A 12,400-nucleotide genomic window follows, 5' to 3' on the forward strand; every position below is an offset into this window, starting at 1 on the left:
TTTTTAAAACATTGGTGCCCACCAATGCAGCCGCTGCTAGGGCCGAACCGCATCTCGCACCCAGTTTCCCACCTCCACTATTGTCTAGGAAACGGCCTTGCTCCCCCTCTTCACCCAACAACACATCGGGATCAGACTGCATGGCAAATTCCGCGCTCTATGGTCCCATTTCGGTATAAGTTAGTGATGTTTTGGGTGAATATTTTGTTATGTATGTCTTATATTAATATAAAGTTTTATTAAATAAACAATATATTAAATTTAAACGCTACAAAAAACATTGCAAAATAAAAAAAAGTATTACAATAAATTATTTATATAGCAATTTATATTATTAATTATGTTTAATTATTCTTTTTGAAATGACATTTAATACTATTGTCAAATGAAAATTGCATCTACATACTTGAAATATGAGTTTAGAAATTTCATACATTAAGAACAATCAGATTTCACATTATATTTTTGAGATAGTAACAAAGTTATACTTTGTCACTTGCATATTTGCAATTCCCATATTTTAAAAATATCCTCACACGTCTTCGAACTTTAGTGAAATATTGATGGAAAGAATTTTGCACTATTTCGTTACTTTTTAAAACTTTTTGTATTATTTTTTTGGCTTGGAGTCTATTTTGCGTTACACTAGTTGATGTAGTTACAGATTTAACTTTCTCAATAATCTGTTAAACATACTATACAAATTTTATTACATATTGTACTTATTTTCACGTATTTATATTAATTTACGAACATTTATGAAGTGATACTTTATATTTTAATCATGCGTTTACATTAATATATAGGAGTCATAATTTTCTTTGGCTTGAATGATATTTATAGTATTAATTATTAAATATGATTTGGTGAAAAGGTTTCTTGGATCATTAAATGGCGAAAATAATTATTAGTGTAGATATACAATGGTAGATTAGTTTGTTTTTAAGAGATGTGAATTATTTCATCTATAAATGAGCTGTTAATAGTTATTTGGAAAATGATTTTTTGACATATTATCTCTAATTATAATATTCTTATTTTATTTTCCATAATTATTTTTGATATTTTGTCTAATTTATAAATCTTTCATAGGGAGATAAGTCAATAAAAATTAATACTCCTATTAGAACTTGAATGTTGGACGAAATGTGAGACTGACAATATAAAAGATTTTGTTACGGACTAAGATTTTGATATTTTTTTTATATGAATGAAGTAATAAGGTTATGAAGAAGAAACAAAATTAAATGAATAGAGTAGGAGTACAAATTAAAAGTTTATGAAGAAGAAACAAGTGAAATTAATGACGAATTTGTAATATTGTAGTCTTAAAATATCTACACATAAAAAAACTACAAAATTTTCAAAATTAAACACAAATAAAACGTAATATAGAAATTTATAAATCAATCTCTATTAACAAACTCTCAAGCTGCCATATAACCATTCTCAAAATAGAAATTTGACAGTAAATTTAAGGCCAGTAATCAAATTAATACATGTCTATATTGACAATGTGAAATACAACAAGGGTGGCATTGTTGTATCTTCTAAATCATATGCACAACATATGTATGTCCCTTGTTTCAAACTGGTTAATACTTTAGCAGAAACTAGTTGGATCCCTCAGCAGAGGAGACGAATGCCAAGAACACGGAGCTCATGCTCGGATCAATAACTCGTAGAGGTTACTGTTATTGTCGCCTTTTACGCGTTTCAACATTTCAAAACTTCTCCGACTGCCAAGAAAATCAATCCGTCTAAATTCTACATAGCCGCGCTTTGCAGTTTCCTTGCTCGAGTAGATGGACCTGAGCCGGTCAGCGTGTCTCGAGCCTGTGTAGATGGCAAGTTCTATTTCCTCACTAGACATATTCTCCTAAGGATCAAGTGATACATAGTCAAATCATTGCATTTTGCCACACTACTGAATCATAAGGTACCAACAGAAAAACATACCTGGTAAAATGCATAGATATAATCCAACACCTGCATACATGTAAACCCTTTGTTGCTGAAGAATGTTCTTGCACAAGGGCCCATCTCAGAGAACCGGTCGACAGGGAACATGATCGTGAGGAAACGTCCTTTTAGTATTAACTCGGACTTCATGCTGCAATTGACATGTGTAAGAAAACATTCTTCGTTGTAGTAATGCATAGTTTCAAGGTTCATATATGAGGAGTAGAGAGGAGTCTTAGCTAACCTTTCTGTGAGGGGTCGAGACAAGTTCACAAACGAAGCCTCGGATTTTTTTCTCTCCTTTTTTGCATCAAAGAACACGGGTGGCTGGTCTTCAACACCATTCTCGACATTTGAGGACTCCGTATTAATGGAAGCAGTTGAGGTTGGCTCAGATATCAACCAGCTAATCGAATCCAAAAGACTGGCTGGTGTTATCGGGCGTATTGGAGTTTGACATGTCTGCAATCATCATACCAGCAGCAAGTCCTCACCAGATTAACATATCCTTTTTCTATCACAACAATATGAATTTAAGGAACGAATGTCAACCTGCATTTGATTGTTGCGACGCTTTCTTACGCCATCTTTGGCTAGGTTCACCTTCATTCGCCTCTCTTCATAGCTGATTTTATCGGCAGAACAAGTCACCATACTCGCACCCTGAAAAGATTCCAAGTGAAGACTCAATGCAGAAGGATCGAACATATATTCAAAGTAAACAATTTGAACATTGTATTCCATAAAATAGAGATAAAGTAGAGGCATTTAGAATGCTCAATACCTCATGGGAAACACCATGCCTGGAGTTATCAACTCTAGCTCCAGTATACCTGGCTAGATCGGCCGATAAATGGACGAGTCTGTGAAGACATTTTTCTTTTGCAGACTTTAGAACCCATAGCGGCTGAGGGGGAGAAAAAGATGGCATCGTGAGTGCTGCGATATACTATCAAATTTCACTGGATAGAATCGAGTGAATTCGCACAATTTCTGTGTGACAAACAGACATAGAGAACTTACTGTTACAGCATTGGTCGAATGTCGCATATATTTTTGCACAGAAGGTCCTTCGCATACTACATAAGTAGCATTGCAGCCAACAAACCATTGATCTAGTAAGATAGCACCTTCAGCACAGAGAGCCTCAGAAACCTACAAATATACATTTGATACAGTTTTCTACTAAAATAGCTTAAAACAAGGAGAAGAAACAGAGACAATATACTCAACCAAATGTGAGCCTACCTTACTGTGAAGCTCTGCTGGTACATCAACATCAACGTAAAAGGTTTGACCGGAAAAGGATGATGAAGTAGAGTGTCTTTTTCTCTCCCTCTCTGGAAACTGGGAGCCAGGAGCTCCACAGTAGTCGGGTTGTTTAGTATGCTTCAGCAAATCAGAAGGCAGACACGAATTTTCAGCACCAGAGTTCTGATCAAGCCGTTTCAAGTCTTTAATTGCTAAACCATTATCTTCGATGCTATTAACACTGTACAGTGTTTCATTCAGCCTAACTGAAATGAAACCAGTGGTTATCTCCCATTGTAGCTGATCAAACAAATCAATGGAAACATTACCATTCCTCTTGACACTATCCACAAACCACCCAATTGTTACCAGGAGTAAGCCCTTGGGAGTTCCGTGTTGCATAGCGTTCTCAAACTTACGTCCATGAAAGCTGTAATAAATGTTTTAAGTGTAACATTTTAGGTAGTTTGATGTGAGATTCACAAAAATCAATCTCTTGTTTCTATCTCATTAATAGTCAAATACTACAATTGAAGATGAATCGGATGATATAACAGCGTTACTGAGCTTAAATACTAAAACGTGCACTGAGAAAGGATATCTGAACCACCAAGTGGGTGCAGTGAGGATGGAGATGAGGACTATATTGACCTCCCAATCCCTCCGTTGCTTCCTTCACCTGCTTCCGTGTTTCTACACATCAAAACAATAAATGAGATGATCAAATCTGTAGTGAATTGTTAACAAAACATAAGTAATTCTTCACAATGGGAGGACTCTGTAGATCCATGAGTAATTATAAATGTTTTACAACAATTAACACCGAATAACGAATCAGTATGATTCATCACAGCAAACATAGCCATCTAACCACAACAAAACTAAGCTTGATTAACTAACCATCACTTTCAACTAAAGGGATTGAGCTAGCCACTTGCTTCTTCTTTTATAGAAAGCTAAACTTCTAGAAGAGCAAACATAAAATGTACCATCATAGACATTACATGCTACAAAACTAAGCACCAACAATCACAATACTGACACAATTATGAACATATGAAATGCAGCATTCAACACATTTTTTAGCAGTATGCATACCCTTAGAGAGCCCCGGCACGCAAATGACAAGGCCGGAGAAAGGACCTTTCCTTTTCACAGTTTTAACCGGAGTTTCAGACACAGCAGCGGTAGCTGGAGACGGAGGCTCCAAACAAAATGTGGGGATTCCTCTGAATGAGGAAGAAATATCCATGAACATCCTTGAACACCCCTTAGCATCAATCACCTCCACCCTCCCTCCCCCAATTCCACCACCCATTTTTTTCTAAATCATTCAATCAACCTATGCAATTCACCTCTATAATCACAATTTTTCTTTTCATATGAAGCTCAATCACAAATTCAGCTTAGTGCATTAAAAGGAGGGAAAATTCAAAGTTTTATACAAAAAAGAGGGTCAATGCATATAATTTTCACACAGAGAGAGCACGCGATGCTTAAAAATCCTTTCAAAAATCAATCTTTTTTCAATTAAAAGAGAGAAAGGCAAAGCACGAGGGAATAGAAAACGAGAAACATTTACTTTCACATATGCATGGAATGATATGAAGTGAAATAAAGAGTGGAGAAGAATCTAAAGCAGAAACTTACATGAAATTGTGATTATGTGCTCAGCTCCACTTCTCTTTTCCTTTTACTTCCTTTAGCTTTTTCAGAAGGTTCAAAAAAGTGGGAATTGGCGTGATCCGTAAAAACCACTTTATATTCCTCTCTCTCTCTCTCCCTGTAAAAATTTGCAGAGCGCCTCCATTGGCGTTTTGCCTTTGATTTCAACTGTTTGCTTAAATCCTCAACGAACTCTTGGCTACGTGATTTTACTATTGTTGGTCCATTAACCGTCTCAATAACGTTTTCCTTTTTGGGTCGTCCCATTAAAAATGAAATATTTTTTAAAATAAAAATAACATTACCTCTACTTTTCTCTCTCTCTTACTTTACTATCTCTTAAAATCTCATGTCAAAAAGTAAACGATTCATATTTATTGATACGAAAGGGTACTATTAAAAAGAAAAGGAATTGATTTTCCAAGGAAAATTCAATCTAGGTCGGTACACTTTCACATCTTGAATTGGTCCCCATATTTTCATTTATAATGATTGAATTTGTGAACCTTTATTGGTATTGCAATTTCGTGTTTGCATTTCTATCTACATCAAAGATTGAGTGTTGCACTTTTATTCAAATGCACTAACTTTTGGTCTAGTGTTTTGTAACCAGTGTTGTATGGTGATTATAATGCATACAAGAAAGAGAACTAAGGCTCACATTTTCAAATAAAATTTGGGAGATTTTTGGTGTAAATGAAAGTGCAAATTGGGTTAAACATTGATTTAGACATATAGACATAAGACATGTATAAAAATGCCCACACAATACGTATATATACAGCAAAAAAGGCATTTTGAGAGGTGGGTATTCCTTGCTTGTGCATAAAAAAGAAAATAGAAGGCAGGTTAAACAACTCAATCACTACTACCATCCAAACAATGAGACTAACACCACAAAACCATACATTCTACGCCATAAAAGAATATATCCAGCTGCATTGGACTGGAGTAGTCACGTCACGTGCAAACGGCCACCGGAATGGCATCGCCAAAAACGATACTACTTGCAAAATCTCACACTAAAGAGCCTGTGCTGCTCTAGCGCATGCCAAAAAAACACAACAACGTGAAACGTGGAAGCCTTTAACCAGTTATTGCTTTTTCCTCAAGTTAATCTTTGCCCTAGCGCGGGACTTCAGTTTGTATGCAAATGCAATTGCTGTTAGGCCTATTTTGTCGATCTGTTTCTCCTTTTTGTCGTACAGAGCAAAACAAAAAAAGAGGACGGGCAGTCCTGCAGCAAACGAGAGGTGACATGAGCTGATGAACCGTGGTAACTGATAAGTAAATCGATAATTAGATCAGCGCATGAAATCAGGACATACCTATAGCAAAAACATTATGTGCTGAAATTGCTCCTAGGATACTGAGAAGCAATAATGAAAGAACAACCTGTTTCACGAGCCAAAAAAAAAATCTTAAAACTGTCAGCTCACAAATCATTCAAATGCAGGATTATAGATCCATAACAAGTGAAGCCGGCGTCATGGCTTCAAGTTAAATTTTCGTGCCTTGGAAATGAAATAATGAGTTGTAGCAAAAAAGTGAAATTTACCTTGAGGAAGAGTCTATTGTCGTTTCCCTTACAAAGTGATTTGAATTCCCGAGCAGTAGAATTCCATATCGAAACCACAGATAAAGCAAAATGGTGGGAAGCAGCTGCAGAGAGATGAAATTTTGATCCGGAAATCTTTTCTAGTTTACATCCTAATCTGCAGCAAATATAATGAAAAGTGAGAATTTAGAACACTGCTGATATGCAACCCGCTCCACCCAAAGTTTATGAAACATCCGCATAACCACAGCAACAGTTCGCGATTCAGATATTTCTAGTTACTCTACAGTCGATGAAGTTTAGCAAGATAATTAACAAGCATAAGCGAAAAAGAAAGTAAGCATATGTCTACATTTTTTCGGGTAGATTTCCATGGACAAAGAGGAAGACTGATCCCATCAATAGAAGCTTGGAAAGTGATGTTATGAAGGTCAAACCAGTTGCTATAAAATTATAGTAAAATGCAGCCAAGAACGCCAGTACAGTGAGTGTCAGCTTTATGTCCCTCCAAAGTAGTGCTTCAGCAACTGCAAAAGTCACCAAGATCAGGTTTATGAAATGCGTATTAGTTCCATATCAAATACTCTGATCAGGTTGTTGATCGTGTTATATACTATCGGGTTAGCACCTCACAAGATGAATCAATAAGGAATAGCAATATCAAAAGCAAACATACAAATGACATTTTATATTTGGACCACATGACAAAAAAAAATGAAAAAATCCAACAAAAGGAACCATGATAAAATATGCAGAAAGTGCAAAATAAATTTAGGAAATTTTTAGAGTACATGATAACAAAGAAGAGGATTGCCATGAGCAGGAACCGGCACTACCGGACTCAAAATAAAACCACAGAAAAGAAGCAGAAAAGTGACACTCCACTCCACAAGTAAAACCTAGAGCTAACATATTAATCGAAATCAGACAGTTTCACTATAATATACTCAAGTAGATTAAACTGTTTTCCCCTCAGGTAACTCCACAAAATTTGTCCACCTTTATCCTTTTAAGTGATTCAAATTATCATTCTAGCCTTATGCTCCTTAAATCTAAAAAAATCCATGGAGACATAACTGTCACATCCTGATTCGAAAAATGCTCACAAAGTTAATATATTATGCAAGATAAGGCTGGTTCGTCGTATATGAATCTGATTCAACAATAGTCGGTGATCTATTACACGAAGTTCAGTACAAAGCAAAAGATTGGCACCTTTCCCAGTGCCAAGAAGTAATTCAGCTTTAGAAGGCCCCTTTCTTTCAATTTCAACACCAGCTCTCCAATGTTGGTATGAGTCAATAGTTCTTCTAATTCCCTCCTGCAGAGAAAATATCAACTTAGGATCATCAGAAAAAATTAACAAATATGCAATTTAGCATCCCATGGGGCCGCATAATCTGAGATGACTTCATATGAGTACAACTCAGATAATTACTTTTTCATTTAGTTAATATCCTAATGCATGACAAATTTTACACAAATCACGGACTATAAGTGGTCCCCATGTCAGGTGGGTGTCCATTTCTTTTCTACTGGATAGAGATGGTTGACAATTCCCAAAGGAAAAAACTAGCATACAAACACCTTTGGCATTCATTTCACAAAATTTAATCTAGCTGAAGAAAACTCTACGATGAATTAACAAAAAAAATCTGATTGAAATGTACGCTATCTACCCACCCCTTATATTAAACTATTCTATGGCAAAAGAAAGTGAGTAAACTCATCAAATGTCGATGCCTAACAGACCTGTAGAGGCACAATAGGGGTGTAGCCAAGAAGGTCATTTGCTTTAGAACAATCAAAGGTTCTGCTGACAGACAGAAGTCGAACTCTTGAAGGTATCAACTGTGGTACCTTCATTCCAAAAGGTGCAATTATTTTATATATTAGCTCCGCCATATGTGCAATTGGCAGCACAAGGAAGGCAGGAACTTTGGTTCTTGGCCTGTATGGACAACATCAGAAATTAAGGTACCATGTATTGCTTCGCAGAACATATAAATAAGCAGTAGCCCAGGGAAGGGTTTGTTGTAGAACCATGCACAGAAAATTCTAAATAAACAACAGAGCAAAAAAATATTTATAAAAAAGCAAATTTCAATGATAAAGTCAACATGATTACGGCTAGCCTCCAAACACATATCTGACTATAGCAAAAGCGCAAAGTCCACAACAAAAGAGCTTGCTCAAAAATATTTGTTGGTTTGACTGGTAATAATAGACCATTGTAGGAAATATTCAGAAATTCTGTAAGCACGAGGTTCAGGTTGCACCCTGATAGATATTTGATAACTGCTTGGAGGACTCGATATTTGATACAAAAGTACCTTTCATAGCCAAGACCTTCCAGAATGATAGAGACGAACTCCCAAAATTGAAGTGGTTCCCCATTGGTAATGAAATATGCCTGCAAGCACGACCTTGCAATTAAAAACTATGTCACCATGGTTTTCATCCTCAGTCAATAAAACAACCTTATGTGCAAATCTTGTTGTTAAATCAAATGAGCTAGCACTAAAGTAAAATCTCAAAAATCTTATGCATTTGAAATATATACCCCCAAGCAGAACTGTTATACATTTAACAAACTACAGTATCCAATGCATATAAAGACAGTGGAGGAAATTTGGTCCAATGTGTAAGAAAATGCATTGTGCTGCAGTGGGATCAGAACATAAATATGACAAACTCCGGGAAGTTATTTATAATGTTGCATGAAAACATTTAAACCAAATTTATATACGTGCTTTTACTTGAGGCAAGAAAACTAGGATGCAGATTGCAGCACGGGTTTTGTAGTCTATATTGAATTAATACCAAGTAGAAGATGATAACATCATAGCAAACTTTGAACACCACAAACCAATTAATTGGTCTATATAAACACCTACTTTCTTTGAGACTGAATAACCATCCTCAAGCATGCATGTAAGCAGACTCAGTAAGTAAAATAATTTAGTGGTTTAACAAACTTAAGCATTTGAACTAGAACTAAGGGCTTAAAATATTCTGGTCAGCTGGGACCTGCAATAAAATGACAAATGAAAATAAAATCTACCTGTCCAGATGCTTTATCTGCTGTTGCCCCTCCAGATGCCAAAGCTCGCTCGGCACAAATGTGAGCATGTGCAACATTCTCAACATAGGTAAAGTCATACATGTTCTTACCATCTCCAATGATGAACTGTACACTCCACACATCAAAGAAGTTAGTAGATTTTGATTTTGAGATTTTGATAATTCATTGTGAACTAAATGTCATTGCACACCAATGTAATATCAGATCAAGTTTCAGGATCTGAGGAATACTGAAAAACGAATAAAAGAAAGGCAATCCATAACAAAATTTATATAAGAGTTAAAATGAATTCATGACCACAAACTTCTCAGTGCCAATGCTCAAGCAGAGCGGGCAGTATAACACAATTACTACAAAGTGTAAACCCAATGCACAGAAATGAGCCACAGGGTTCCTTTTATTAGTCTCATGCATAATAAAGTTTCTGGTATCTAATCATGGAGGAGAAAGAATCGACATATGGATAGAAAAAGCCAATACTTGCAGTTACCTTTAATTTCCCAGACCTTACTGCAGAGACTAATGATGGAACAAACAACCTATCACCAGGGCCAAAAATACTGCTAGGTCGAATGGAGCATGTTAGAAGTCCATTTGAACCATTTGAATTGATAACTAGGGATTCTCCTTCAGCTTTTGTGGCAGAGTATGAATCATAGTGCTGAAAATTAATACAATATTTCGAGATTTAGATACGGTTTAGATGAGTGTGACCCATGAAGTAGCTAAGCAATGTCAAACTTCGGCATTCACAAGATTGGTTTGAATAAGGTATAAAAGACTAATCAGACAGAGAGGGGGAGAGAAGAAAGAATAAGAAAAAAGTGGACGGAATAGATACTTCATACTTCAAATAAAAAAGGATGCATTCAAATTATTTAAATATAGAAATTTTGTAAGCAATAATACAAATATCGCGTCTAGCTCAGAAATATCATACAGATAGAAAACCATTTCGAAAATGCATAACTCTTCCATTACCTTAGCAGGATAGGGTAATGATTCATTTCCATTAGATATTCCATGGACTCCATCAAAGACAACACTTGGGGAACTTGTATATATAAGCCTTTTAATTTTCAGCTTAGAACATGCATCAATAATGTTCTGGGTTCCTGTCAGACACATATACAGAAAAAGTAAAAGAGTACAAGCGGCAGCTGTAGTGAAGAATTAGATGCATACAAGGAATACCCAAAAAACACTTACTTTGCTAATGTACACAATGCCCAGAAAACTAACCTTGTACGTTGACAGAATAATGTAGCCGATGGTTATTAATGGATGAATCTGGAGCAGCCATATGGAATACAACCACAACTCCTATGCAAGCTGCAATAGGGATGAAGCTGACTGGAATTATTCCAAACAACACTATACACTCAACTTAAAAATAAATAAATAAACTGAGCACAGTATGTCAACGAAGAAGTGTGCAAGGGATATAAATGAATCACTACATGATAACAGATTCTTAGATGTGCATCACAAATTCCAGGCATCTATGGTTTCACACAATCAGCAATACAAGTCTTCCAAAAGATGTAGGACAAGGGCATGACCACAACTACCCATTACGAACAACTTCTCAACAAGTAAACAGTGTCAAATGTCAATGAATCACTTCCTATGTTAATGAAGAAATGCACCAGTTATAAAAAAAATTGCATCATCACAGATTCTTAGCAAGCACATTCTATTTCCAAAGCTGAATGCTGCTGGATGTGCACTATGCATCATTGATAAAAAAAATTCGGGAGTATATAATGCAGGATAAGAATTCCATTGTGAACCAAGTAAACGGATGGTGGTCAGCCGTGGAACTGAAAAGGAAAGCCATCCATTAGGAGAAGTTTGACTCGTGGTGTGTCAACCAATTACAAGGAGATAGAAATTGTCAACCAGCTCTAGTTCTCGAACGGTTCATAAGACAATCCAACAACATCCATAATGATCATAAGCTAGATAAACAAGTGAAGCAAGCTCCAGTGTTGCATATTTTTCAACTCAGCTAAATCATGTGAAGTCTGATAAACTACACTAGTCCACTCCAACAAAAACATAAACTACTACACAATATAAACTCTAAATTAACAAGCTGATGCCGGAATAACCAACCCTTAAACGCTTGTGCTTTGTGGCGAAGATCTGCAGACACGTAGTCCGCACGGCCAGACTTCATAGCTTCACCGAGAACCCCATTCTCCTCGTCGTCGTCGAGCTCGATGGAGGGCTCCAAATCCGCAATGCGAACCGAATACATGCCGTATCTGATGAGCATCACCACCAGATGTCGCGCCGCAAATCCCCTGCCACCGGTCACCACGCACCACTTCTCTTCGCCGCCCATTTCCTGGCGCTGAGTACCTCAGACGATGTATAAGCGACGTCGTATCAGCCGGAAACCGCTGGAATAAAAATGTGTAAACTGAATTATCAGTCAATTGCTGATCATCGAACCAATCAAATTTGCATTGCTACTAAATTGAAATGGAAATTTTGATGGCTGGATATTTAACCTGGATCTTCGAACTGACAATGCGATCGATTGGATTAACGAATTGAATCATGAAATTAAAACACAAAATTAAACTAGTCTTTTGATTATCAGAATAAAAAATTACATTTTTAAAGACTCATGGTCCGGAATTGGAATTGGAATTCTATAGAATTGAATTGGAAGGAATTGAATTATAATTCAATTTCAAATCCGTAAAATGAATAATTGACATGAAATTTGAATTGACATGTTTGGTAAATATACACACACTATACACACTTTACATATTTCACACACTACACACATTTCACACATTACACACAAAATAAACACACTATATGCACTATACACATTGTACACACATTACACACACTTCACA

General features: G+C 36.2%; 2 protein-coding genes across 3 annotated transcripts; both read right to left on the reverse strand.

Annotated features, from left to right (window-relative positions):
• Nucleotides 1–1,369: 1,369 nt before the first annotated feature.
• On the reverse strand, nt 1,370–4,834 carry LOC121782636. Its single transcript, XM_042180567.1, has 10 exons — nt 4,312–4,834; nt 3,815–3,906; nt 3,543–3,645; nt 3,211–3,479; nt 2,986–3,117; nt 2,747–2,869; nt 2,515–2,625; nt 2,207–2,424; nt 1,960–2,113; nt 1,370–1,879 (listed from the first exon to the last, which is right to left on the reverse strand). Exons 1-10 carry the CDS (start codon nt 4,529–4,531, stop codon nt 1,661–1,663), a joined length of 1,641 nt encoding a protein of 546 aa, XP_042036501.1. The 5' UTR covers nt 4,532–4,834; the 3' UTR covers nt 1,370–1,660.
• A 753-nt stretch (nt 4,835–5,587) lies between these two features.
• On the reverse strand, nt 5,588–12,196 carry LOC121780910 (3beta-hydroxysteroid-dehydrogenase/decarboxylase-like). Of its 2 annotated transcripts, none has more exons than XM_042178566.1 (13): nt 12,041–12,196; nt 11,640–11,949; nt 10,764–10,853; nt 10,503–10,636; nt 10,012–10,182; nt 9,501–9,626; nt 8,770–8,849; nt 8,189–8,387; nt 7,652–7,757; nt 6,789–6,963; nt 6,437–6,593; nt 6,207–6,273; nt 5,588–6,115 (listed from the first exon to the last, which is right to left on the reverse strand). In XM_042178566.1, exons 2-13 carry the CDS (start codon nt 11,869–11,871, stop codon nt 5,973–5,975), a joined length of 1,680 nt encoding a protein of 559 aa, XP_042034500.1. In that variant the 5' UTR covers nt 11,872–11,949; nt 12,041–12,196; the 3' UTR covers nt 5,588–5,972. The 2 variants fall into 2 exon arrangements, with proteins under 2 accessions (XP_042034500.1, XP_042034499.1); XM_042178565.1 differs by having other exon boundaries at nt 11,640–11,929; nt 12,041–12,195.
• Nucleotides 12,197–12,400: the final 204 nt, after the last annotated feature.

This window comes from Salvia splendens, chromosome 20 (genome assembly GCF_004379255.2).
Source record: "Salvia splendens isolate huo1 chromosome 20, SspV2, whole genome shotgun sequence".
NCBI lineage: Eukaryota > Viridiplantae > Streptophyta > Magnoliopsida > Lamiales > Lamiaceae > Salvia > Salvia splendens.